The 26215-nt window shown below is 46.7% G+C and overlaps 14 protein-coding genes across 14 annotated transcripts; 11 read left to right on the forward strand and 3 right to left on the reverse strand.

The window, feature by feature from the left end:
- Positions 1-19: 19 nt before the first annotated feature.
- J056_003419 (Cullin-3) lies at positions 20-4851 on the reverse strand (the record flags this gene model as incomplete). The annotated part of the gene is made up of 9 exons (XM_009268642.1): positions 20-105; positions 171-1971; positions 2021-2123; positions 2274-2314; positions 2360-2497; positions 2552-3109; positions 3159-3220; positions 3271-4753; positions 4804-4851. The coding sequence occupies 9 exons, from the start codon at positions 4849-4851 to the stop codon at positions 20-22; spliced, it is 4320 nt and encodes a 1439-aa protein (XP_009266917.1).
- A 35-nt stretch (positions 4852-4886) lies between these two features.
- Positions 4887-5402, forward strand: J056_003420 (Putative peroxiredoxin; the record flags this gene model as incomplete). The annotated part of the gene is made up of 1 exon (XM_009268643.1): positions 4887-5402. The coding sequence occupies one exon, from the start codon at positions 4887-4889 to the stop codon at positions 5400-5402; it is 516 nt and encodes a 171-aa protein (XP_009266918.1).
- A 226-nt stretch (positions 5403-5628) lies between these two features.
- J056_003421 (uncharacterized protein) lies at positions 5629-6143 on the forward strand (the record flags this gene model as incomplete). The annotated part of the gene is made up of 3 exons (XM_009268644.1): positions 5629-5694; positions 5747-5816; positions 5866-6143. The coding sequence occupies 3 exons, from the start codon at positions 5629-5631 to the stop codon at positions 6141-6143; spliced, it is 414 nt and encodes a 137-aa protein (XP_009266919.1).
- Positions 6144-6237: 94 nt separating this feature from the next.
- J056_003422 (1-(5-phosphoribosyl)-5- imidazole-4-carboxamide isomerase) lies at positions 6238-7204 on the reverse strand (the record flags this gene model as incomplete). The annotated part of the gene is made up of 5 exons (XM_009268645.1): positions 6238-6310; positions 6355-6418; positions 6468-6798; positions 6851-6921; positions 6976-7204. The coding sequence occupies 5 exons, from the start codon at positions 7202-7204 to the stop codon at positions 6238-6240; spliced, it is 768 nt and encodes a 255-aa protein (XP_009266920.1).
- Positions 7205-7260: 56 nt separating this feature from the next.
- Positions 7261-8979, forward strand: J056_003423 (uncharacterized protein; the record flags this gene model as incomplete). The annotated part of the gene is made up of 1 exon (XM_009268646.1): positions 7261-8979. The coding sequence occupies one exon, from the start codon at positions 7261-7263 to the stop codon at positions 8977-8979; it is 1719 nt and encodes a 572-aa protein (XP_009266921.1).
- Positions 8980-9104: 125 nt separating this feature from the next.
- J056_003424 (uncharacterized protein) lies at positions 9105-10949 on the forward strand (the record flags this gene model as incomplete). The annotated part of the gene is made up of 8 exons (XM_009268647.1): positions 9105-9278; positions 9341-9472; positions 9529-9659; positions 9714-10288; positions 10334-10356; positions 10409-10644; positions 10693-10779; positions 10832-10949. 8 exons carry the CDS (start codon positions 9105-9107, stop codon positions 10947-10949), a joined length of 1476 nt encoding a protein of 491 aa, XP_009266922.1.
- Positions 10950-11589: 640 nt separating this feature from the next.
- Positions 11590-11904, forward strand: J056_003425 (SDO1-like protein C21C3.19; the record flags this gene model as incomplete). Its single annotated transcript, XM_009268648.1, has 1 exon — positions 11590-11904. The coding sequence occupies one exon, from the start codon at positions 11590-11592 to the stop codon at positions 11902-11904; it is 315 nt and encodes a 104-aa protein (XP_009266923.1).
- A 579-nt stretch (positions 11905-12483) lies between these two features.
- J056_003426 (Nuclear envelope morphology protein 1) lies at positions 12484-14689 on the forward strand (the record flags this gene model as incomplete). Its single annotated transcript, XM_009268649.1, has 6 exons — positions 12484-13015; positions 13068-13157; positions 13473-13526; positions 13581-13874; positions 13924-14590; positions 14644-14689. 6 exons carry the CDS (start codon positions 12484-12486, stop codon positions 14687-14689), a joined length of 1683 nt encoding a protein of 560 aa, XP_009266924.1.
- Positions 14690-14715: 26 nt separating this feature from the next.
- J056_003427 (Putative adenylate kinase fap7) lies at positions 14716-15320 on the reverse strand (the record flags this gene model as incomplete). Its single annotated transcript, XM_009268650.1, has 2 exons — positions 14716-14908; positions 14968-15320. The coding sequence occupies 2 exons, from the start codon at positions 15318-15320 to the stop codon at positions 14716-14718; spliced, it is 546 nt and encodes a 181-aa protein (XP_009266925.1).
- A 27-nt stretch (positions 15321-15347) lies between these two features.
- On the forward strand, positions 15348-16662 carry J056_003428 (putative 26S proteasome regulatory subunit rpn6; the record flags this gene model as incomplete). The annotated part of the gene is made up of 3 exons (XM_009268651.1): positions 15348-15393; positions 15441-16132; positions 16177-16662. 3 exons carry the CDS (start codon positions 15348-15350, stop codon positions 16660-16662), a joined length of 1224 nt encoding a protein of 407 aa, XP_009266926.1.
- A 388-nt stretch (positions 16663-17050) lies between these two features.
- J056_003429 (uncharacterized protein) lies at positions 17051-18553 on the forward strand (the record flags this gene model as incomplete). Its single annotated transcript, XM_009268652.1, has 1 exon — positions 17051-18553. One exon carries the CDS (start codon positions 17051-17053, stop codon positions 18551-18553), a length of 1503 nt encoding a protein of 500 aa, XP_009266927.1.
- A 476-nt stretch (positions 18554-19029) lies between these two features.
- On the forward strand, positions 19030-21117 carry J056_003430 (uncharacterized protein; the record flags this gene model as incomplete). The annotated part of the gene is made up of 5 exons (XM_009268653.1): positions 19030-19122; positions 19171-19278; positions 19329-19472; positions 19528-19760; positions 19812-21117. 5 exons carry the CDS (start codon positions 19030-19032, stop codon positions 21115-21117), a joined length of 1884 nt encoding a protein of 627 aa, XP_009266928.1.
- Positions 21118-21571: 454 nt separating this feature from the next.
- On the forward strand, positions 21572-24162 carry J056_003431 (K(+)/H(+) antiporter 1; the record flags this gene model as incomplete). The annotated part of the gene is made up of 2 exons (XM_009268654.1): positions 21572-22096; positions 22144-24162. 2 exons carry the CDS (start codon positions 21572-21574, stop codon positions 24160-24162), a joined length of 2544 nt encoding a protein of 847 aa, XP_009266929.1.
- Positions 24163-24217: 55 nt separating this feature from the next.
- Positions 24218-26154, forward strand: J056_003432 (Guanine nucleotide-binding protein-like 3-like protein; the record flags this gene model as incomplete). Its single annotated transcript, XM_009268655.1, has 3 exons — positions 24218-24236; positions 24288-25810; positions 25861-26154. 3 exons carry the CDS (start codon positions 24218-24220, stop codon positions 26152-26154), a joined length of 1836 nt encoding a protein of 611 aa, XP_009266930.1.
- Positions 26155-26215: the final 61 nt, after the last annotated feature.

Here is a 26215-nt window from a genome sequence, read left to right on the forward strand (position 1 = left end):
CAGCTTCTCATGTCTCCGGCTAGTCTGGTTGAGGTCTTTGAGGAGCGCGTCGTGCCTCTTCTTGAGACTGTCCATACGCCAATTGAGTGTTTTTGGAGGGGGTGACTTGATGGCGTTTTCTGGATGCGCTTTGTTCCCATCAGCTCTCTCAATCTTCTCTATATTCTCACTCTTCTCCATCTCCGGCAGATCGCCCAGCGCGCTGAACCTGGACGATGATTTGGTCAACCTCGACGAGCTGGCCCTGCTAGAGAGGGTATGAGTTGGGCGAGAGGGAGCGTCTTTGAGTGTGTTGAGAGTATTCTGTGTAGAGTGTGTACCAGTAGAGCGGATATTAGGCGAGGATTTGTACTGTTTACTGAGCAACGGGCTGGCATTGGTAGTGGCGGTGGTAGTTGTTGTAGTGGTAGTAGTAGCACCACCATTAGCACTTACACCGCCCGCACTCAACCTAGACAAACTAATTTGCGAGTTCATCCTCCCCAGACTGGACCTACTCTCGACTCTCTTGAGCGGCGATTCGCGGTAGCCACCCGCATCAGCCTGGGTGTTGTCATCCACTGACGAAAGATCGCTGCTGTACGACACAGTGCGCGGTATACCTTCCACCATGTCTACCTTCTCCACATTCTCCACGCCCGCCAAATCGACTGTCCAGTCCAGTCGCTTTTTCGCTGAGAGTCCGACACATTGCTGCATCTCCAAGAAAGCCTGCTCTTCAGAAACATTCCGACTACGCGGGTTGGTTGATGTGTGGATGTTGTGGAAAGACAGTTTGAATGGTGTCTCTGGGGCGTGTAGGGGGGTGTCTCCCATACTTGCAAATGTGTTAGCATTTGCTTTGTTACTAGTGTGTGTGTCGCTGCTGCTGTGAGGGAATAAATTTTCAACTGTTGGTATATAATCAAAGTCCATCCATTCGTTAGATGGCGTGAATGTGAAAGGGCTGCTTGAACTCTTGTCGCGCGTGTCGTCCACACTCGCACTCCAACTCCCACTGACAGAGTTAGCAGCCTGGAAGAGAGCGCTGAAGTCGAAAGCGTTCTGAGGAGTCTTTTGGTGGTGGTCTTGGGGCGGCGTATTATTCCCCTCGCTTTCGCTCCCCTCCACCAGCTCATTTAGAGTGTGATCGTAGTATGTCGAGGGCACGGCGCGTTGCTCAACGCCATTCCAGTCGACGCCACGGAAAAAGACATGGTGCTTAACCTGCTCCGTGCCACTATACCCCAATCGTTCCGTCTGTGGTTTGAATAGGCCCACGAGCAATGCGCGGAGATCGTCGTCTGAGCGACAGTGAATTTGGTCATCACCCAGCGCATACTGATGCATCTTGATGCGGTTGTACGTCTCCCCGACGCTCTCTGCGAAAAAAGGTGTAATTCCGAATGCGAGTTCGTAGAGCACAACGCCGAAGCTCCACCAGTCGCTCTCTGGGCCGTATAAACCTGGGGAATTATCGCTGTCTTTCTCCTTGTCCTTCTCGTTATCATTCACGTTATCATTCTCATTCGCCTGCTCAGCTACCAGGTATTCTTCCGCTGCGAGAAGTATCTCTGGCGAGACATAGTCGGGCGTACCCACCAAGCCGACGCTGTCAATTTTGCGTGCGCGCTGCACACCAGCGTAATCGAGGAGCGCGGTAGCCGCTCCAAAGTCAGTAAGGAGAAGGTGATCGTCAGAGGCGATGAGCATGTTTTGCGGCTTGAGGTCGCGGTGCAGCCAGTGCACGTCATCATGTAGCCATTGTAGGGCGGCGAGAAGCTGAGCGCCGTAGTTGCGTATGGTCTGGGCAGGCAGCGTCTTCTCGTCTTGCATTTCGAGCAGCTCGAGGAGAGTGCCGTTGCTGGCGAGTGGGAGTTGCAGTAAGAGGTCCGTATCCGTTTGGAACGCAGAGATCATCGGCATACAATGGCTGCTTTTGTGTGTCAACGCTAGCAGATGCACGCTGCGCTCGTTGTGTGGATTGCTGTACTGCAAGTATGCGTGAATAGCAGCGTTAATGAGAGAAATACTAACGCACACTAATATGTCTCCTGCTAAAACCTTTATTCATCACCTTCAACGCGTAAAATGACCCATTCAGTCGGCATTTGGCTAGCTGAATTGTGCCGAACTGCCCTTTGCTGATCAACTTGAGCGTCTTGAAATCTGTGCTGTTTATATGCAATTGATTATATTTTACATCATTTCCCTTAATATTTCTTAGCTCCTTGCGACGTTTCAACCATTCTTCCATCATGTCGATGATGATGGCATCGGTTCAAGCGACGTACCGGTAAATCATCCGATTTTCAGTACGTTCGAGGTATTCTCGCTGTTTGTCCCGTTAAAATGTCCTCATTATCTACTCCACACTTACCTCTATCAACGCCTCTATCCGCTTCTTGATCGCTTGCGGCGTGGGGGCGAACCGCGAGCCTAGCATCTTTGAAGCTTCAATTACTATCTCGTTATGAGATGCTTGTTTCCTTGACTTCATTATCCTCACAACACACGCCTGTTTTATTTTTGTCAAATTTTCACTTTCTCACTTTCCACTAATCACACTCACGTCAGTCTGGTGCTTGCGCTCCTCCTCAACCTTTTCATCTGTTTCTTTTCGCTCTTCGCTCGTCTCTACGCGGTTTGCTATCGTCGCTATCTTGATCTTGGCCAGTGGGGAGCTGAAGTTAAGATTGACGCGGAAGCTATCTGACGCGCGTACCTCCTTCCCTTTAGGATCCTTCTCTAGCAGTTTATACTTACCGCATGCCAGCGTCTGCAGATTCCGCTTTAGTTCATTCTCGGGTATGTTAGTCGTCGACAGTATGTCACTGTACTTCAGCCACTTTCCATCCTCGACATCATCAAACAGCAGCAAAACGATGGCGCCGAGAGTCGACACATTCACATCGTATTTCCTCTCTTGGTACTCCACCTTCATGTCCACGGTCCCCTGCGTCACTTGCCATAGCATCCGTCTACCGCTGTGGCGCTGGAGGTAGAAACGCTCGTACTGCTGCTGCATCCTCGTCATTACATCAGGCAGAGTTGCTGTGTTTACCTGTGCCGGCATTGGCCAGTACGAAGCGGTGAGAACATTTACATTCAGTTCGGCCTTGTCGGAGGGCTGTGAGGTGTATGAGAAGCGTGAAGCACAAGACATAAAGTCATCCCACCTTTTCTTTAATACTCAAGTGATTTTTATACGCTCTCATATTGTCTGCAGATGTGCGCATGTCTGTGTACAGTCATAGTTAGCATGAGTATCTCGCAAAAACCTCCACCAACCATTGAACATTCCCTCCATCTTTTGCGTAAACTGAACTCCACATTCCACTTTCAGCTTGGCCAGCATTCCACGCTCGGCATCGTCAGACACTGACCTGCCCTGAATCAATCTGCGTGCAAGATGTCTCTTATAAAACACCTCAAAGACATCCTTGTCAACGAGGAATCTAAACAAAACTATTGTCTGATCGAGCACCTCGTCTGCCTCATCTTCACTCTTTCCCTTGAGACCTTTCTTGAGGTTATCGTCGATGAAAAGGGAGATGAATTCTGAAGCTTTGGTGTTCATGTTGACAAAGTTTTCAAATCCTTCATTTATATATGTTTGGACATCCTCGTCGTGTTTAAAAGCCTTCTGCCAGAGATTGTCAAACTTTAGCTTGAGTTGGAGTGTCTGTTTGACCCATTGGAGGGCGAGATTGAGGGTGGAAACGTCACTGGATGGAGGCTTCTTCGAGTCGTTTTTGGGTTCGTGTATGAGCGAGAAGACATCCGAGTTGATCGCCTGGCCGCGTCTAATGACGTCTTCTTTGATTGCTTTCCGCAGAGCAGGTGGACCGTGAGTGGGTATGAGATGAAAAAGGTTGTGAAGTCTTGAGAGGTCTTGAATAGCATCATTTTCAATCAAATCAACCAATTGAGAGAGTATGTCAGGTATTTTGTTAGTCAGGAGTTCATTTTCGAGGACGTGCTGGTAAATGGGAGCTGTGTGGAGACTCAAGTAGTGCGAACAGCGATTACTCTCCTCAATCAGCCTATCCTCGACCCTCCTGAGATAAGAAGGGATGTCATTCGACGCGAGGAAGTTGGAGGCTTCTTGGTTGTAGTACTTGACACACTCCAATTCAAGTTGTGGCTCTAGTGACAAATTGTAAAGTGAAGAAAGTGAGTCAGAAGGCGGAACATAGCTGGATGGAGTGTTTGGAGGAGTCAATGACAAACCTAATAGGATATCACAGCAGGATTTCAATACTGATCTGTTTATAACACAACCATCCCTTTCGAGATGTATTTGAGAGTGGATCGCGTTGAAAAGGGATGGTTGTATATCAGGGCATGTCTCAGAGTTGAAAAGGACGTGATCTCTGAACAAATTGAGACCGAGCTCCCAAGTATTGGCGACGTTGTTAGATGGGGTGTAAACTTTATCCATATACTTAAGCACATCGCGTAGCTTGCTCAATGCAGCGATGTGATCGTTCCAAAGGAGAAGAAGGGACTTCAAGAAGGATTCGCCCGAGTGGAGAGTGTGAGAGAGGGTAATGTCATGTGCCATGTAGCGCCTAGTGAGAGACCTGAGGAAGGAGACAGTGAGCTTGGACAGACCATCGTAGAGCTTATCGCCGTTCTTGTGGAGTACAAGGGTGTAGGCACTGCGATAGGTCTCCTCAAAAGACAGATTGGAAGCATTGTGGTTTTGGATTTCCTTGATAGCCACCGAAAGCCTCTGCCAGGAATCCTCGAAAGATCTCCCGGCGTCGATCTGAGTAATTACGAGATGAATAAAGAAATAATAAATCAAATGTAAAATACCTTCTTTGGTGGTTTTATCTTTGGTTTCACTGGTCTTCTCGTCGACATGATGATGGCTGTTCTGTTGAAGACTTACTATCGTCATGACTGTAGCACCAGGCACTCAAATACCACCAGCTTCCTTCAATTACATCCCCCACTCCAAAGACTCGGAATCAATCCAAGCCTGTGGAATTCCAATATCCCTCAACGCCCATGAGGAGTGGAAGGGCAAGCGAGTCGTCGTCATCAGCGTACCGGGCGCATTCACTCCGACTTGCCACGCCAACCACCTCCCCCCATTCGTCGCCAAGGCCTCTGAGATCCACGATAAGGGCGCAGACGTCATTGCGTTTCTCAGCTCAAACGACCCGTTCGTGTTAAGTGCCTGGGCCAAGTCCGCGGGCGTGAAAGACAACTCTATCATCTTCATCAGCGACGGCAACGCGGAGTGGTCAAAGCAATTGGGCCTCGACGTCGACCTCACTAGCAAGGGCATGGGCATGAGGTCCTCCCGCTACGCACTCATTATCGACGACCTTAAATTGAGCTACGTTGCACAGGAAGAGCCAGGCAAATTACAAGTGAGCTCTGCAGATGCTATCCTCGCTAACCTGTAAAGTGATATAGCTGTGTATATCCATGTGAAATTTTTCAAAAAGCAATGGTAAACAAAACGGATATGTGAGCGGGATTGCGGGAGATAGCGCCAAATTGATTGACTGAGAATTACTCATAATACCCGAATTATGATACAGTTTATGATATCATGTGACGCCATTAGGGCTAGATTTTGTTCGATGATCAAGTCCTATTTTTGCGCATTCACTTGGAAATCACTTTGAAATGCAATTGTTTGTTGAGCAAGCAAAAAAATCGGCCGAAATCGACTCAAATTCCGTTATTCAAAGCGTGAGTGTCTTGTGTCTGTTGGGATTGAAGGTGCTCACAGAATCGCCAAAAGCACCCACGCCCACCAAATGAAGCAGCAGCCTTCTCCAAATATCACGAATCCCATCATCTAGCCACTTGCCGTGAGTTTCGAGGTTCACCTCAGTGGCATCACTCACTAATCCCGCTCAGCTTACTATCCTGAATCGAAAAATCTTACAGGAAATGAAGAAATTGATTACAGCCCGATAAGCCCGAGAGCAACAACCTACGACCAGCTCACCCGTAAGCTCAGGAGTACCTCTATCAGTAGACGTGGGTCCCAGATAAAAAGTCTCAGTTTCGGAAAGGCGCCGCAGAGGAGAAATTCGGTGCACTCGACAACATCGTCGACTGTAATATCTCCGACGTTAGGCTATAAGGAGGACTACGGATGTGCGGATGGATATAGTGGCAAGCTGTATAAGTAACTTTCTGCTGACGTTCAGGTGTATAAGTTTTTGTGTATCTGTATATATGTTTGTATATGTTTGTATATGTGTTTAACAGCCACGCCAACTATCTCTAACTGCTTTTCCTATTCCATTCCACTAGCTGATCGAACTTGACCTGAGTGCCGCCAAAGATATCAAGTGCGCTGTGGCTAGTGAGTTTACTTATATCGCAGTAAACATAGCCTACCTTCCATACGTAAGATCCACTTTGCCATGTGATAGGGTGTTCACTAGGTCCAAATCGTCAATGTCTGAGCAGTAAAAGTGAGAAACAAGACGAAAAGCACCATCAAAACCTACGCTTAGCACCGCCAGCGTATGTAGTTGGTATACTAACCCACTCGCCGAGCTTCTGCACCAAATCCTCATCGATCCCATTACACAAACCCTCTACATCGGCAGCGTGGATGAGGAATTCTGAGCAAAACTGGCTAATCAAGCTGATAGAATCCTGTGTGACCTCCATATCGGTGAGGGTCTGCCATTTGTTCATGGCTACCACCCAGCGATTATCACGACGTCTGCAACTGAGATCCACGACGAGTCTGTGCCTTCCAACAGACTGGGATACACTGCGCAGCCTCTCTAAGCTGAAAGAAGCGTCTGGGAAGAGGAAGCTAGTTACGATAACCTGAAATGGGTCTTGTGAGTTAAGCAAATGACGTGCAATCACGATAAGCCACCTTCTCTGCACCGGCCACAATCCACTGCTCTGCATTAGCGTCATTAATCCCACCGCCTACATGCATCGCGTCTGCATAAACAGCTTTAGTGCTTTGATAACGGCTATGTGGTGCAATCTACACACCGGGCCACGCTGCGACGGCGGAGAGGGCTGCATCGTCATTTCCTGCGCCTAATTTTATTATGTGTCCGCCGATAAGCCCGTTATCGTGGTAAAGTCGCGCGTACTCTGCTGGAGCCATCTCTGCGACAAAGTTGGTGTGTAACGCCGCGGGATCGTTCGATAGAGTACCGCCAACGATCTGCTTGACGACGCCGCTGTGTAGATCGATGCACGGTCTGAATTTTGTCATCAAAGGTTTTGCGTGTTGGGTGTTTTGAGCAAACCACCAACAGCAGCTATAGCACCATGTTCAGGGCATTCCCCAATTCGGCAGTTAGAGTTGCCGGTGTTAGAGTTGCCGGCGTCTCGGCTCGGCGTATCAGTACACAGCCAGGCTCGGGCTCAGGCTTAGGCTCGCGCACACGCAACACACAACATCCCCACACTCACCACTCACGCTCACACTCACACCCACGCCCACGCAAACCCACTTACGACGGCACTGGGAAGTTGCAGGCGAATGACTCGTACTTGCTCAGCCAGCGCGTCCGGGAGCTCAGCCAGCGTAGCAAATTCGACGAGGCACTTAAATTGGTCCTTAGTGAGAGCAGGGGCGAGGGGCTAGCGAATGTTGTTGTGTGGAACCAGCTTCTACAGGAATCCCGCGTGGCTCAAAACTCAAATCCCACAGAGACATACAAACTTTTTATGGACATGAAAAAAAGAGGTATCACCCCTAATTCCCGCAGCTATACTATTCTTTTTAGAGCTTTTAGCGGCGGCGAGAAAGATCGTCCGTCAAAGAAGACTCTCGAGGCTGCATTGACCGTCTTCCGCCAGTTAGGCAGCTACCACGCTTACCTGCGCGAGGAAATGGATGAAGAAATTATCCAAGAGGAAAGCAGTGTTCTTCCTATCAACGCTTACCTCGCTCTTCTCGCTAAAGTGGCCCATTCTTACGAAATGATGAAAATTTTCGACGATATGGCTCAATCTGGCCCTAGCTCACCCGACCTGTACACCTACACCACCATCTTCCAGGGTCTACTACGCGCTGGCCAGGCAGAGGATGTGGAGCGTGGCCATGAGTTGTGGCGGGTGTATATCGCGCGTCTGAAACAGGCCAGTATTGATGCAGATAACGGCGCAGATAATGCCACACAATCGCTCCAACGCCTCACCCCAGACACAGCACTCATCTCGAATGTCCTCCGTCTGTTCACAAAAGGCACGCCGAAAGACTGCAAAGCGGGTTTAATGATAGCCCACACCTTCCTCTCCGTCCCGGCCCCATCACCGTTTATAGAGAGACAAAAAGGGTATCTACCGCGAGTCGAACTGAACGACCGCGTCATAGATTCTCTATTCCACCTCGGTCTGGCTGCTGGGCGGCCGTCACTGGTGATACGTCATGCAGATCACCTCCTCAACCAGGAAAAGGTGCGCTCGTTTCTTCGCACGCGCAGCATGTTCTTCGCCCTCCTCGCCTGTGCGCGGGAAGGAGATGCGGGGAAGGCAATTGAGTATCTGCGGGTGATGCGTTCGCTCAAGCATGGACAGCCAGATGCACAGTCATTCGAGCAGGCCATGGCTGCTGCTATGAGGGCGCAAAATGCGTCGTACAAGAAGGCCTGCGAGGTGTGGGAGATGGTGCAGGCTACCAAGACACCCGTAGACATACGCATTATGAGCTCACTCATGAAGGCGTCGCTTAATGAGAGGGATGTGGATGTGTGGGATGCGCTGGAGAAGCTGAGCGGATTCCCACTCTCAGCTTTCTTCAATGCGAAAACACATGCAGCACACCCCAATGACTCTCGCGGCCAGCTCAAACATCAGCAATTCTGGGAACATAGACTCGCTAAGAGCCTTTTGCAGGCTGTAGATAGAGTGGGGCGGGGTGAACACGTGAATATCCCTGGTAAAACGCGTAGACATGACGAGATGCTGGATGAATACGCCGACATGGCGAGAACGGTGTTAGGAGTGGAGCAGAGAGCACCCCGCAAGCAACACAAGCAATAACATTTGAATGTATTCATGTATTCATGTATTCATATATTCATATATTCATTATTTATTTTCTCTACGGGAATTTCCGGTTCGACGCGGCATCTCTCCGGCTTACGGCTTAGATCAACACACTGAGGATGAAAATAACAGGCGCAACAAATATCCACAAATTAGGAGGCACTCAGGGGACACATGCAGCGCGGAACCTGATGCAGCTGACGCACTCTCCGTCGTGTGGCTGCTCGGCGTGTGGCAGTGGCAGTCGCAGTCTCAATTCTCAGAATGGGCCCGTCGGCGACAATGCATTTGAGGTGGGAGGCTAATTCTGCAGCGTAGAGAATCACCTCACACCGCACTCTACACTCTACTCCAGATGCAATCGGCGGCTATCCGATTCGGTCATAACGTCACGAGAGAAGTCGGCCAAGATCTCGCGTCGATGCGGGCGCGGATGGTGGGCGTGTACACGGATCCCACAGTAGCGCGACTGAGGCCAGTTAGAGCGGTGGGTGTGTGTCAGGTAGGTGTGCACCGCTAACGCGCGTGCGCGTGCGCGTTTAGGTACTCGAGAGCCTCGAAGAGAACATGGTCCCACACAAGTTGTTCGAGCAGGTCAAATGTGAACCCAACGAAGACAGTTTGCAGGCAGCTATCGACTTTGCACGCCTGCACAACTTTTCCCATTTCGTTGCGTGAGCTAGGCCTAACTACTATCCGGACCACAAGCACTGACTATGGATTCACAGCGTCGGCGGCGGCTCTACAATAGACACTACCAAAGTAGCCAACCTCTTCAGCGTTTACAAGAACGATCCTCTGCTCACCTTTGTCAATGCGCCCGTTGGGAAGGGGCAATTAGTGACGCAGCCGCTCAACCCGCTCATAGCGATTCCTACGACGGCCGGTACGGGCTCGGAGACGACTGGGCAGGCCATTTACGATCATCAGAGCTTAGGCGCCAAGACGGGGATAGCGTCGCGCATGCTTAGACCCACTATGGGCATAGTGGATGCTTGGAATATCGACACATGTCCTGTGGAAGTGCATATAAGCGCTGGATTAGATACGCTATTTCACGCTCTCGAATCATACACCGCTATACCCTACACACAACGCTCACCACGCCCCCAGCACCCGTCGGAAAGACCCGCTTATCAGGGCGCGAACCCCATGTCGGATGTGTTTTCCCTCTGGGCACTCAAAACGACGGTCAAGAATCTGCCCAAGGTCGCAGCGGACCCAACGGACAAACGCGCTAAAGAACAGATGCTCCTCGCTTCCACTTTCGCCGGCTACGGGTTCGGTACGGCTGGAGTGCACTGTGAGTCTTGAGGTTGTAAAAGTATGTGTTCTAACTGTGTCTTAGTATGTCACGCTTCTTCATACCCTGTAAGAAGGATTTTGATCATTAGAAACGAGAGAAGTCCTGACACTTTCACAGATATCCGGCCTCAATAAGAAAGGTCCTCAGTATTGTCATCCGGGATATGAGGATGTAGGAGAAGCAATAATTCCACATGGCATCAGCGTCGCGTTGACGGGACCAGCTGTGTTCAAGTTCACCACACCATCTAACCCCGCACGGCACCGCGAGGCTGCGGCTATCTTCGCTGGAATGGATATGGAACCGGCTGAGTGGGCCAGGCTTCCCGACAGCGATATCGGCCAGCTGCTCTAGTGAGTTGTGTGATTTTGTGGGGTGTATTGCTGACGTGAACTTTTCAGCGACCAGATTGTTGCTTTCTTGGGTAAGCTCGGCGTGCCAATGGGATTGAGCCGTGTGGGGTACACGCATTCGCATATTCCAGCACTGTGAGTCGGGTATCGGAGCGGGTAGATGACTTTCTAATACAAACACTCTCAGCGTCGATGGCACGCTCCCGCAGAGGAGAGTCCTCAGTCTGGCGCCTAACTTTGACCCAGGTGTGGATGTGGCTAGGGAACATCTCGCTGGGATTCTCGAGTCGTCAATGAGGTATTGAGGGTAGTAATATTCAATGTCGCCACGATTATCATAATGCATAAAGCAGTCTAATGTACATCTATAAATCCAACATGACATATGTCTTAAATCTATTCAAACAAATCGGCTCTCAGTACTTATTGGTAAAGTCAGTGAAGTGAGTTGCAATATGGTGGAGCGTGTCAATAGGTTTGATATTGAAGTTTTTTGTCTGACCTTTTGTGGCGTATTTAGCACGCATTTGACGCGTAGATGACGCGTAGATGACGCTTGCCGATACGATTCCATCTGATAATGGATCAAATTTCGTTGAAAACCTCTCTACGATACGCTACTCTGCGGATGTCATCGAGGGTTCATTGGATGCACATTTTTCTTTTTAAATCTTACAAGAACGAAGAAAGTAGTAATATTGCAAGCCATTGTGATGATTACAACGTCAAGTATTATGATCTGTGTGACGTCACCTTGATCAATCTGATATTACCATGGATAGAAGAGAGAGCAGAGGAAGAGGAATGGTGTGGATTTGATAGGGCTTTCCAAGGATATCAACATCTACGTCATAAATATCTATCTGCTCATTAAAATTTATTTCAAGTCGTGGGGCCAAGGGATCCTAAGCGAAACGTCTTTTTCGTTCACAACGACAAACCAAAATGAAGAGCACAACACAAGTATTCTACAAGCCATCACCTACCGAACACGAGACCTTCTCAGTGGTTGTAAACCCAGACGAGTACAAGAAGTGGTCACAAGGCGACAGGACGATCCCATTGGTTGAAGTTGTCGACTCATTTGATATCTTCTACTCTGAACAAGGCTTCCAAGGCAAGTTGGGCAGAGCTTCAAAGCAGCAATTGGACAATGTTTTCGGTACTCACACTGATGACGTCGTCGTCGCAAAGATATTGGAAGCTGGTACTGATCAACCAACTGAATTGAGTGGTGGTAGCGCAATCAAGCATCGTTAAAGGAATTTCATTTTGATCCTACGAAACGAATCTAACGAGAAAATTTGACGCATGTTTTACATTTGAATAATGAATTGATTTGGATGCATTTGTTTAACATGCTTGGGTATATGTGCGTGTACAATATACAAAGACTTAATTTGATTTCTTAGTGTTGCCGTTATCATTCCACTTGACGGGATTCTTATTGTAACATGGCCAAGCTGGACCAACCACCTATCAAGAGTTAATTAGAGTGATATTATACTTGAAATTCACCCACAATCGCCGCAATTACGCATCCAGCCACGAAGATTATTCCCGTCACTTCAATTCTCTGCATAGCCCATCCAATGACGAATGCTATAATCTACATAACAAATAAGCACGCCTCTCACACTCCACATATACTCACCGTCGTTGTGGATATAATGTACTTCTGCAGACGCTCTGCTTTCAGTTGACCGATGTAGTCCTGGGGAGTTGGTGTAAGCGTGTTTACTGCAGCGTGCACTAAACAGCAACATGAAACCCCAATCAACGTACAATTTCACCCGCCAAAAACCTCTGAATACGCTCCATCGATGTTAGAACTCAACGATGAAATTGGGATATTTGGGACCAGTTGGGAGTTATTCGAATATATTAACAGAGAAATACTTTGCTCACTCCACATACACTCTCCACCCGCACTCGCAGATACAGCAGCTCTTTGAAAATCTCGACAGCGACGCAATTGAGTTGGCGATTGTACCGATCAGGAATTCAACGTTTGGGGAGGTACGCGAGAGTGCTGAGGAGAGAGCAATACGGCCGAAGCTGCGAAAGCTAAGAGAATATTCACTCAAAGTGGAGCATTGTCTTGTGGGAAGGCAGGGAAGTAAGGTGGAAGACGTACAATTGGTCAGCTCACACGAGCAAGCGCTGGGACAGTGTAGGGAGTATTTAGCAGGCAGAGGCATAGCCAAACACCTCAAAGCATCTTCTACCGCTAACGCTACGCATTCTTTGTCAACACAAAACTCAATTGAAGGCGTGGATGTGGGGAAATGTGCGAGTATCTGCTCAGAGAGTTGCGCAGGTTTGTTCGATAATCTTGCTATACTGGATAAAGGTATACAAGATAACAAAGGTGGGCTAGATTAGCGGGGCTTTGATGGCTTTGAGTTGACTCGAATTTGCAGACAACACTACAACATTCTATCTCATGTCTTATAGAGATATTGATGGGCATTCACAGTCACCAATCACCACTCAACAGAATAACCTTTTTGGTCTGTAGGATTCACCGCTGTACTTGAAAGGCGCCAATTTCAACGGCAAGAAGGCGAAAAAGGTTAAATTGCGTAGAATTTATTGCTCATTATGTATTTCACATCCAAATCCCTTTTGCCGTATTCAAATTACTCCAATATACATGAATTAGATTTATTTACGACCAGCTAGCTTTAGTAAGATTGAATGAACATCGTAGTAAACCTTCCCTCTGCCAAGCTGCCGACTTGAATCACTCCTTCTCAGTCCCTCTAACCCCAACCACCAACACTGCCGAATGAACTCATTGAAGCTGATAGACAGAATTCTAACAGCGCCGTTGAGAAGATCGCGGAGGAGTAGATATAGGAGAGCTTATGCAAGTGCAGGTGGGTGGCCTTCCTGCCTTGTGTACGCCATTCTAACACGCATGCGTGATACAGACATACATCTACAATTCAATACACCTAGAGTGCGCAGCAATAGCCTAAATAGATCCATCTTCCAATATTTATACACTTTCTTTTCAAAAGCCGAGAAGCCGACGCATACGCAGCCAATCAACGACGAATCCAATCTACACAAGGAGAAGGATCAATTGGATGAGTTCTTGAGCGTCGATAGTAGCAGTGGCAGTGGTACTGTCAAGAAGCGCCCATCGTATCATGATTTACTCACAAACCCACCAAAACAAAAACAATCAAACAAAACCAAAGACCAGCAAAATCCATTTGCGCGTGTGTTTTTTGCTTACATTACATGAAACCATCTTACAAGTCCCAACAGCGCCCTTTAATAGGCGACGAACAACCTCTAGTGACGGTTTACTTCCGAATCCATTGCCTTCGCGAAATTTGTTGGCTGTGAGTGGTGGCAGTACAACTACAACACCTTCAACATCTTCATCGCCTTCTCATACCCCTTCAATCGTTGAGCAACAAAAGAAGTTGACAAGCAAGTCAACAGGCGTGCACATGCCAAAAACTTTGGTACTTGACTTGGATGAAACACTGATTCACTCTACTAGCAAAGCACCCGCACGTATCGCCAATTCTTTCAGTCTTGGTTTGAGAGGTGTTTTGCAGGGAGGCAGTAATGATGGCGGTGCACATATGGTTGAAGTAGTTTTAGGTGGTAGATCGGTACTCTATCATGTCTATAAACGACCTCACTTAGATTTCTTTTTAAAAAAAGTGGCTAGTTGGTATACACTTGTGATATTCACCGCATCAATGCAAGAATACGCAGATCCTGTTATTGATTGGATAGACGGTGGCAGGGGGGTGTTTGCAAAGAGGTTATTCAGGGAATCATGCACACAAGCCTCGAATGGATCTTATATGAAAGATCTAGATGTTATAGATAAGGACAACGATTTGAGTAGAGTAGCTCTAGTCGATAATTCACCTATCAGCTACTCGATAAATCCAGCCAATGGGATACCAATATCTGGGTGGATATCAGATCCCAACGATGAAGCGTTGCTCGATCTGCTACCATTTCTAGACAGTCTGCGCTTCACAACGGACGTTCGACGTGTTTTAGGAGTTAGAGGGTTTACGTGAGTGTATATATAAATTACAAGTTATCAGACTTCCACGATTGAAGCCATGTAATAAATCTATCAGTATTGCTTTCTAAGTTGTCGAGATTTTCACTGTCAAGCTCAACGACTTGGCCGGGGTTGGGGAAGGCTTCAAGAGCTTCATGAAGACATTCACCGAATATTTCAGCGTCGTTATTTTCGTTGATTTTCTCTGGGGTGTAATTCCTGAGTGGGGTTTGAGTGTGAGTGAAAAACTTCAAAAACCAAAAGACGCGAGTACACACCGATCTTCAAGTCTCTTGAACAAAATCTGATGATCGCATCGCAATACAATGATCAAATCGAGAGAAGATTCTGGGAATATCTCAGAACAATGCCAGTCTAGGATGCAACCACCGAGGTCTAAAAGGGGTTCGAGCTCGTCAAGGATTTTGTCATCGTCAACGTCGTAGCATTGGAATTGTTGATTATAACCGATATGAAGATCCTTGTGCTTGACCAAGTCGCCTACGCAAATATGGCTAAATTTGTTATCGGACTGCGAGTTGAGTGATTCCAGGAGACTCAAGGCCAGCGTAGATTTGCCAGTACCTGGAGTACCTGTGATGAGAATATTTGGCAATTTTCTAGATGCCATGGATGTAACCTCTTCAAACGCGTCATCATGAGTGCAGCTGAAATTAATCAATTAAAAGGAATTTTGAGTGGCTGTAAGAGTTATTTGGTGGTGTAAACGCTAGCTTATTATATATCACAGCATCTGCCACTGCTACCTCCTCCGATGACCTCTTACGCCAGCAAGAATCAGCGCTTATTAGGCTCGGTGAAATCTACAGGGATCAGCAGAACTCCGCGGAGCTTAGCGGCGTTATTAACTCATCCAGATCGTTCATGTCTTCCACCGCCAAAGCTAAAACTGCGAAACTGATACGCACTCTCATCGATTTCTTCGACCAAATTGAAAATAGCAGACAGGCACAGCTTAATTGCCTCGTTGACAATATCACCTGGGCTAAATCTGAGAAGAGAGTCTTCCTCCGCCAGTCCCTCGAGATCAGATTGGCTGGATTGTACTACGAATCCAAAGAATATAAGGCTGCGCTTGATTTACTTGATGGCCTCCTTAAAGAGCTCAAGAAGCTTGATGACAAGATTATTCTCACCCAGGTTCACAATTTGGAGTCAAAGATATACTACAGCACCGCGAACTATGTAAAGTCAAAAGCTGCGCTCACCTCAGCTAGAACTGCCGGAAACGCTATTTACTGCCCTCCTATCTTACAGGCTCAGCTTGACTTACAGTCTGGTATCCTTCACGCCAACGACAGAGATTGGAAGACTGCTTTCTCGTACTTTTTCGAGACTCTTGAGGCTTTTTCTTCTCAGGACGATGATAGAGCTGTTAGCGCACTCAAGTATATGCTTTTGTGTAAAATTATGCTCAACTTGGTACGTGTTTTGTGTATACGTATTCCGTCACTAACACACTCCAGTCCGACGACGTCGACTCCATCATACAGAACAAAATGTCTCAGCGTTACGCAGGCGCAAACGTTGAAGCTATGAAGGCAGTCGCACAGGCGCACAAGAAGAGATCATTGACAGACTTTGAGAAGGCTTTGAAGGACTACAAGCAGGAACTATCAGCTGATCCAATCATCAAGTCACACTTGAGCAGTCTCTACGACACTCTTCTCGAAAGCAACCTCCTCAAAATCATCGAACCCTACAGTAGAGTCGAGATTGATTATATGGCTTCTCTCCTCTCACAGCCAGTCAACGCGATTGAGGGGAAGCTTTCACAGATGATTCTCGATAAGGTCTTCTATGGTATTATAGATCAGGGTAACAACTGCCTCATTGTTTTCGATCCGCCTCACCAAGATCACCTCTACGACGCTACTTTGAAAACTCTCGGTAATGTCGGTCAGGTGGTTAATGGATTGTTTGAAAAGACGGCAAGCTTGCAGTCAGTGTAAAGTGTAGTGTGATCAAATGTATTTTATTTTCATGTGTCTTGTTGCAATCAGGTCTTGGATATTGAATGGGGTCTATGAAAATAACAAATGGTATGCGCTGCGTGCTATGGGATTTGTGATAAGTACTTAAAGGACATTGCTTAAACTGTTCTCTTATGCGCTATGCGTCCACCTCTTTCCTCAAAAACTGCCATCATCCGGGTGCACGGACAGGAAGACTCGAAGCTGTTTACTAGGATAGTTATAGACTACGTGCTGCTTGACTACACCACCCAATTCACCCAACTCACACCGGATTTGGTTCTATCGAAGGACACCCACGGAAATAGAAGGACATGTCACCTAAACGCGTGTAAGTTGTGTTGATATCGTCTGCAATCAACTCACCATGGTAATCGGTTTGGGTTTGTCCCTTCATTCTCTCCCTCGCAGACGATTTGGACCACGAGATCCAAGTGGTAACGATGGCAATTTAGGCGCACCAAAATCCAGCCCTGCAGCTTCTGTCTCTCCGCTACTCTTCTTCCCCGAGCCTGAGAACGCGGACGCGAACTCAAACGGGCCGCCAGCACTGGCATCACCACCACCGCCCGCACCGCCAGCAGCTGAGACCAAGGGGAAAAAGGAGAGGAAGAAGAGCATCAAGCGGAAGCCTTTACCTAAAGACAAAGACAAACACAAGGATAATGACAAGGACAAAAAGGCAAATCAGGAAAAACCAGAAGCAGAGCACGAGGGAGAGAATAAAGGTACAGTCGCTTTTATAAACACACCAACACTGGTAGCTGAAGATTTCTATTCTGAAGATGGCCACGGTTCGCCCATGTCTGTGCCGATGGCCAATGCAGACGACGAGCCGATTATAGAGGACTTGTTTCACGAGATCGAACGTGACTCGAGGCTGCTCAAAGCTGAGCATGATAAGGAGAACGATAAGAGAGATTATAAGGAGGTTGACGCCGAGAAGGAAGATGAGACACCTGCTATTCCGGACACTAGCGCGAGCGAAGCTGAGACAAGCAATACAAGCAATACAGGTGGTGGCTCAGGCTCAGGCAAAAAGAAGAAGAAGAAGAAGGGTAAAGGTGGTGGTGCCGGTGGTGCTGGTGGTGGCGAGAAACCCGCGGACAAGCCAACAGACGAAGCAGCGCCTAAATCAGAAGAAAATGTAGAAGATAAACCTACAGAAGACAAGCCAGCACAAGATAAATCACCCCTCCCACCAACGCCAGATGCGCCGCCTGCACCACCCAAAGACGAGATAGAAATGAAAGACAATGCTCCACCAACAGAGGCAGGAGAATCGGCAGAACAATCACTCCCAATACCACCAGTAGATATAAAGATAGATGGACCAGCTGAAATAAAGATAGATCCACCGATAGACGGGCCAGCTGAAATAAAGATCGAACCGCCTGAAAGCGATAAGCAAGGCCAAGATAATCCAGCCATGAACCCACCAAAGGCGCCAACAACAGCAGTAAGCTCATCCTTTGGTGACATGGACTCAACAGCACCACCACTCTCAACACCACCGACATCGCCTCCAGCGTCTCGTCCTGGGACACCACCGCCTGCAACTACGCCAAATATGCAAAATATGCCCCCTGCGCACAGTCAATACGATCCACAGACCATGTTTGAAGACGGGAGACCATCACTCCTATCAGTCGCATTTCACGCTATTGCTTTCAACAAAGACAGTCTAGCTATACCGCCCCATCCTGGAAATGATGTGCTCATGAACTCAACTATTAATATGGTGGATAGAGATGTCGACCTCTTGCCACAGACTGAGAGAACTGGGTTTACAGGTGAGGTGTCTGAGATGGCCAAACAGCTTATTGCGGCTAGTAACGAGTTAAGGAAAGCGTGGCATGGATCTATGTGAATCTTGGGTCAATGTTAATATGGCACTGTGTATTTAGACTATAAATTGTTGTATCATTAGCACATTTGATTAAATTACGGCGATTACTCATTCTTTATCACTTAAAGTCTTCATTAATTGGGACTTGATATGGATGATCTTTTAATTAATGGTTAATTACTCCTTCCTGATTTGGTAGGTCCGCAAATGAAAGGTTGTGAAAGTTTTCATATCTTTGGGCTTATGTAAAGGGGAAATAGGTATTGAAATAAATTGAAGAAACCTTGAGTACAGAAAAAGCCTTTTCAATTTGAATAAAGCTTCAATCACTCCATCTCTCAGAAAATCGCAATTACTGAAAATTTTGATAATCGCCGAACCCAAGAAACATTGACCAAATAAGGATAAATTTAATCTTACAGTATAAATAGCTAGAAATATTTCTTCACACACTCTAACTTGATCCATACCATTCACGAAACACCTTACAGCAAGATATGCGCAACAACAACATCAAGAGAAGCAGCCTTTTAGCAGCTGCATCGCTCCTCGCTGCAGGCCAAGCAGCTAACCCTGGTGGTTATGAGTTGGTAAGGCTGATCCCTATGTTCATGCCCGCCCGCTCTAACAAGGTTCAGGTCGGTGATTCACTCGTCAGTGCACAGATGGCATTCTTGGGCCGTGACGGCAATGTTTGGATCGTTGACAAGACTGAGAACAATCCAGCTCAGATAAACGGTCATCCTGTCAGTTGCTTCTCTTTCCGCTATCACCATCTTCTTACAATTCTCAAAAGGCATGGGCGGCTGTCTATAATCCTAAAGATAACACAGCCGAGCCAAAAGATATCATAACAAATTCCTTCTGCGCCGGCGGTGCTGTTCTCGGTGATGGCAGATGGCTCAACGTCGGCGGCAATCAGGCAGTTACCCACGGAGGTGTGAGTTTGGCTTATAAATACGCGTCTGAACGATCTCATCTTACACTCTAATTAGGCTGCGGTCAACAGCTTCCCAGACCATCCAAATCCATACCAAAACGAAGACGGTGGTGCGGCTATCCGTCTCCTCGATCTCGCAGGATCCAAGGAATGGTCAGATAACAACCAGTTCATGACGGGCAGAAGATGGTACCCAACCGTCGAGACTCTCGGAGGCGGTGACGCTGTTATTATGGGTGGTGATCAATGGGGTGGATACATCAACGGCGAAGCGCAAAACAATCCAACGTGAGTTCATCTCAATAACTGAGTTAGATGATGTGTTTACACGGTTTCTAGTTACGAGTTCTTCCCTCCACGCGAAGGCGATCCAGTTGATTTTGATTTCCTCGGCGAGCGCACAATGCCAATCAACTTATATCCACTCGCTTACCTCCTCCCATCTGGTAGACTCTTCGTGCAAGCCATGTACGCCGCGATCGTATGGGATCTTGATGACAAGTACGAAGCCAAGACTTTACCAGATATTCCACACGCCGCTAGAGCTTATCCAGCTAGTGGTGCTACTGCAGTATTACCCTTGACTCCAGAAAATGATTATAACCCCTCATTCCTCTTCTGTGGTGGCCAAGATATTCCTCAAGACGGTTGGGGTGACGCTGGCGGACCAGGATTCGACATTACAAAGAAATTGGCTGACACTTCCTGCGTTAAGATCCAACCAGAAGGCAGTGAGAATCCAGAGTGGGAAGAAGATGATGAACTTCCAGAGCCACGCACAATGGGTAACTTTGTCTACCTCCCTAATGGTAAAATGGTCCTTTTGAACGGTGGTGCCACAGGTTCAGCTGGATATGGTAATAAAACTTGGGCTGTTGGACAGTCTTACGCCGATGAACCAACCTATACGCCTCTGATCTTCGATCCTTCAGCCCCACAAGGCGAGCGCATTTCTCGCGATGGTTTGGGGAGCTCCGACATTGCAAGATTGTACCACAGTGTAGCAACACTTTTGGAAGATGGTTCTGTATGGGTCTCAGGATCGAATCCAAACGTCGATGTGATCCAGACACCACATCGTCAATGGAACACAGATTACAGAGTCGAGAGATGGTACCCAACTTGGTTCAACGAACCTAGACCACAACCTCAAGGATTGCCAGATGTCTTATCATACGGTGGCGATTCATTTGACATACAACTTTCATCCTCAGATCTCAAAGGAAATTCGGATAATCTTGAGAATGTCAAGGCGGTTGTTATCAGACCTGGATTTTCGACACACGCTATGAACTTTGGACAGAGATATCTCGAGTTGCGCACATCATATACGGCAACTTCGGAAGAGGAGGGAGTGTTGCATGTGGGACAGATGCCAAACAACCCTAACATATTCCAGCCAGGACCTGCACTTATCTTTGTCACTGTCGATGGTATTCCTAGCTACGGCCATTGGGTAACGATTGGATCGGGAGAAATCGGGCAGCAACCAACCAAGGAGAACTCGCAATTGCCAGAGTCTAGTAGAGCGGAGAAGTCAAGCTCAAACGCACAAGACAGTTCAAGCATTCGTCACTACAGCGGATCAGTCGTTGGTGCTGTGGCTATCGGAGCACTTGGACTTGTGGCATTGGTTTGTGTTTAGATGATTGAGTTATAACATACCACGGACAATTTTGCTCTTATTTCTACTCACGCTGTACATATTTTCTTTCTCCTCATTGTATATATTTATTCATTATGTGCTTATCGATCAATGACGTTATTATGTGAATTTGTAACTGAGTAGTCGCAGTAAATTGAGAATTTTTCACCCAGGTAGAACTGTGAATTAGGCTTAGCCTAATACTCCCACTGACTCGGAATAAAAAATTCTACAAAAATTCACCAAATTCGTCAATTCGCCACGCTAAAGTCACACAAGCGCAACGACGACGAGGAAGGAAGCGAGAAATTAAATAAAAATACAAAGAAAGCAAAAGAAGCAAAGAAAGCAAGACAAAGAACGTTTCTATCTGGATTTCTATCTCGATTCCCTGGACAGGCTGTCAATCGACGTCAAATCTTAATTAATCCTACTGGCTTTATCGATTACAACGATGCCGATTCTCTATCCGGCACTTTTAGACAGCATACAGCTCACAAGGAGAGCAGGCGTTTTCCAAGGCGGGAAGCCTAACGAGGTCAGCTCATCCGATCCACTATCCTTATTCGTTATTCAAGCATCTTTCATTATCATTTTCACAAGGGCTATCGGTTACCTACTGGCCAAAATGAGACAGCCGAGAGTTATCGCTGAACTCATCGGCGGTATCATTCTCGGACCCAGTATATTCGGCCAGATACCCAACTACATGGATGATATCTTTCCAGAAGACTCCTTACCTTATCTGAATCTCATTGGTACACTCGGCATTATTCTCTTCTTATTTATTATTGGCATGGAGATTGATTTCACTGTTTTGAGAAAACGCGTCAAATCTGGCTTGGCTGTAGCTTCAACTACCCTTGCAATCCCGTTAGGCGCTGGTATAGCTTTGGGCGTTGGTTTATGGAAGCAATTTAGCCACAATCAAGACGTTTACTTTTCTCATTACATTCTTTTCATCGGTATAGCTATTTCTGTCAGTGTCTCATTTCCTATCCACCCTTACATCTAACTTCTACACAGATTACAGCTTTCCCCGTTCTTTGTCGTATACAGGTGGAGCACAAGCTCACACACACACCTGTAGGTGCTGTCACCATGTCAGCCGGTGTCATCAACGACGTCGTAGGATGGATCCTACTCTCCATCATTGTCGCACTAATTAACGCAGATGGTAGCATCATCACTTTGTGGATTCTATTAGTAATCCTCGGTTGGACACTACTCATGGTTTTCGCAATCAGACCTCTTTTCTACGCCTTTGCAAGACGTAATGGCAGTTTAGACGGTAGTGGTCCAAGTGAATTTGTTATCATGTTGTCGCTCTTACTCGTCTTCATATCTTCATTCCTCACTGACATTGTCGGTGTGCATCCAATCTTTGGTGCTTTCTTAGTCGGTTTGATTATGCCCAAAGAAGGTAGATTCAATGTTATCATTACTGAGAAGATTGAAGATGTCGTTATGATCATTTTCGTACCAATATTCTTCGGTTTGGTCGGTATACAAACTGATCTCTCTTTACTCAACTCTGGAACTATCTGGGGATATACAATATTGGTTATAGCTGTAGCCTTCTTCTCAAAGTTCCTCTCTGGCGCTGTCACAGCTAAGCTCTGTAGATTTAATGTCAGAGAAAGCGGTGCGATTGGTACACTCATGTCTTGCAAGGGACTGGTAGAGATCATCGTCCTGAATGTTGGACTTCAAACTTCGATCTTAGATAGGAGAGTGTTTTCAATGATGATTTTTATGGCAGTTATCACAACGTTCATCACAACCCCAATGGCACGCATCATGTACCCATCTAAACACCGTCCAATGAAGATGGATGAAGATGGCGAAGAGGATGAAAAACCGAGGCCATCGACAGAAAAAGGTCAATTGGATAGATACCTAATGGTAATGCAAAAAATGGAACATGTATCGACTCTACTCCACTTCACCAAACTCCTCGAATCGGATAAACAGCAGCATCATATAGATGCACTGAGATTAGTTGAACTCACAGAGAGAACTTCTGATGCACTTCGATCTGAAACTCAAGAGATGAAATCAGATCCATTGTTGGGAATATTTACGACGTTCGCACATCTGCGCAATATGATCTGCCACCCACTGTTGAGTCTGACGCTGCAGGATAACTTTGCAGAAACTGTAGCTGAACAGGCAAATGAGAGTGATCTCGTCGTTTTGCCATGGAAGAGTCACAGAGAGGCTATTGAGAAGGAGCAGCAAGCAGGACATCAGAATCCATTCGACACGTTATTCAACCTTCAAAGTGCTTCACAAAGATATATACAATTCGTAAGGAAAGTACAGTCGCAATCGATGGCATCTACAGCGATTTACCTCGATCAAGGTAGTGTGGATGACGGGGACAGTTGGAATGGAATGACGATATTCATGCCATTTTTCGGTGGATCAGATGATAGAACGGCATTAAAATTGGTCCAGCAACTGTGTAATAGACAGGATGTTAATGCAATAGTTGTTCGGATCAAGAAGGAGTTGGAAACCAAGGCATCTAATGATACGACGACGGGACAATTAACCGAGTATTCACCACACGCTCTCCCAGATACAATTTATGCGGCACAGAATACGCAGCAAATGTTAGAATCTGAAACAGCTGATGATCTTTGTTGGATGGAGTGTATTAGAGTAGCTGGTGGACTTGGAATGGAAATGAGGGAGAGTATGTCTTCTAAGCCACTCTATGAGGCTACAGGAGTAGCAAAGCAAGTTAAGGAAGGGTGTAGTGGACAAATGTTAGTAGTTTGCGGAAGAAGTCGGAATAAAGAGAACCATAGGCAGGAATTGGCAACGATATTGGAATCTGAAGGGATACAGAATCAGCCATCAGCACTCGCGGCTAACAGGTTTAATCATTTATTCCAAGTTAGTGCACCGCCCTCACCATCGACGCATCAGCAAATTGGACAAGAGGAACGCAAGACGCTAGGGGAACTGGCGACAGCATTGATAATAAAGTTAGTAGACGTTTCAGCAATAATTGTACAATCATCTAAATCTGTTTAAATCTGTTTGAATAAATTTTCCTTCTTCTTAGACAGTCAACAAGCGTACTTGGAGAATGCCAAAAATAAGGAAGAGTGAGAATACATTTAGTGATAAAGAGTAAAGGCTAAGATGTACACCCCCAGAAACATCAAAGAGAACGGGATTGTTCGAGCGTGCAAAGATAAAGCAGAAAGCTAAAGAGACACGGAGGAAAAGGTCTAGGGATGAAAGGAGGGATCCGACATGGAGAAATAACAAGAAGAAGAAGGCTGATCCAGGTATACCGAACAGTTTACCCTTCAAGGAAGAAGTTTTGGCGGAAATTGAAGAGAAACGTACAAATGCTCTTGAAGCAAGAGAAGCTGCAAAGGCCGCTAAAGCTGCTGGTGAAGACGTAGAATTGAGCGAGAGCGATGAGGAAGATGAAGTGGGCGACGATGTGGACGATGACCACCCAGACTCAATCCCTCAACTCATCGACTCATCAATCACCACAGAAGCACCAAGCAACTTTGGTGAAAGCGTTGATGCAGCGGATGTCATTCTTCAAGTACTCGACGCTAGAGACCCACAAGGATTCAGAGTTGAAGCGTTGGAGAAGCTTTCAAAGCAGAAGAAAGTAGTCGTTATTCTCAATAAAGTTGATTTGGTTCCGAAAGAGACTGTTAGAAGTTGGTTCAACACTCTCAACAGCCTCCTTCCTACCATTGTTTTCGCTTCTTCTGCTCATATTAATCCAATTGAAGGCTTAGAAGGGTGTCTTACAGCAGATACTGGCGTTGATGCACTCAAAAACCTACTTAGCTCATACTCAAAGGATAAGAAGGGCAAAAACCCTCTCAAAGTTCTCGTCGCTGGATTGCCAAACGTTGGAAAATCTGCACTCTTAAACACTCTGATTAAGCAACCATACTTTAAGACAGCTTCAGTTTCAACAAACTCCTTAATCGGCGCTAAGAACCCAACGACGACAACGACATCCATCTCTGCTGTCAATGTCGATGGCATTGTCTACATTGATTCACCTGGTTTATACTTTATTGGTCAATCTGGGCATTACGCTGCAGATATCCTCAGAAGGAACCTCGGCAGACCTGATAAAGTTAGAGAACCTCAACTTTTAGCAGACTGGATATTAAACAGATCAAATGAGGAAGATTTGATGATGTTCTTCAAATTGCCTGCATTTGCTTCAGGCGATTATGAAGCTTTCTTTAAATCATTCGCCAATGTCGTAGGTCGTGTGAAGAAGAGGGGTGTTTTGGATGTTAATGGTGCTATGAGGGACTTTATTCTCAAGTACGTCAAGTATGATATGCCTTACTACACTGTTGCACCTGCAAATGACAAGCAGGAGAAGCAGAAGAAGGTGAAACAGATCAAAGGTGTCACTGATGTCGTTGCTCGGGATATCGATCGACTGCCTTCGAGAAAGCCAATGAGGAAGGCCAGAGGAGAGGTCAGACTCGTGGCTGCTCCTTCCGATGCTACAATCGAGAGCCGCGAATATGTCCCTACTGTTGGTGGTCCCGTCGAAGAAGAGAGTGAAGAAGAGCAAGCCGAAGACGATGAGGATGATGAAGAGGAGGACGACGACGAAGATGAGGATAATCAGGATATCGATGTACTTGGCGCTGTTGAGGATATGGAAGAACATGACATGACTGTGGGTGACATGTTAGACCTTAACCCCCAACTACTAACCTTTTTGAATAGCCCGACGCCAACATTGAACCAGAAGCTCCATCTTCACCTCCACCGAAACACTCTAAGAAGAGGAAGGAGAGAGCACCCAAGGTGAAGTTTGCCAAGGAAGTGGAGACTTCGGATGCACCAAAGTCTAACAACAAGGCCACTGTCAGCAAAATTAAGACGAACAAGGAAATTGAGAAGCCAAAGCCAGCCAAGAAGGCAAAGGTTGAAGAAGGTGTATCAGCCAAGCAAGGACTCAAAGGGAAGAAGTCGGACAAGGTGGAAGGAGAAGCATTCGACTTTAACGAGTTCTTCTGATGATTTGTTTTAGAATGAATTGAGTGTAATACAACATCATGAATATATTAACTTATTAGGG

The sequence above is a fragment of the Wallemia ichthyophaga genome (genome assembly GCF_000400465.1).
Source record: "Wallemia ichthyophaga EXF-994 unplaced genomic scaffold scaffold4, whole genome shotgun sequence".
In the NCBI taxonomy this organism is placed as follows: Eukaryota; Fungi; Basidiomycota; class Wallemiomycetes; order Wallemiales; family Wallemiaceae; genus Wallemia; species Wallemia ichthyophaga.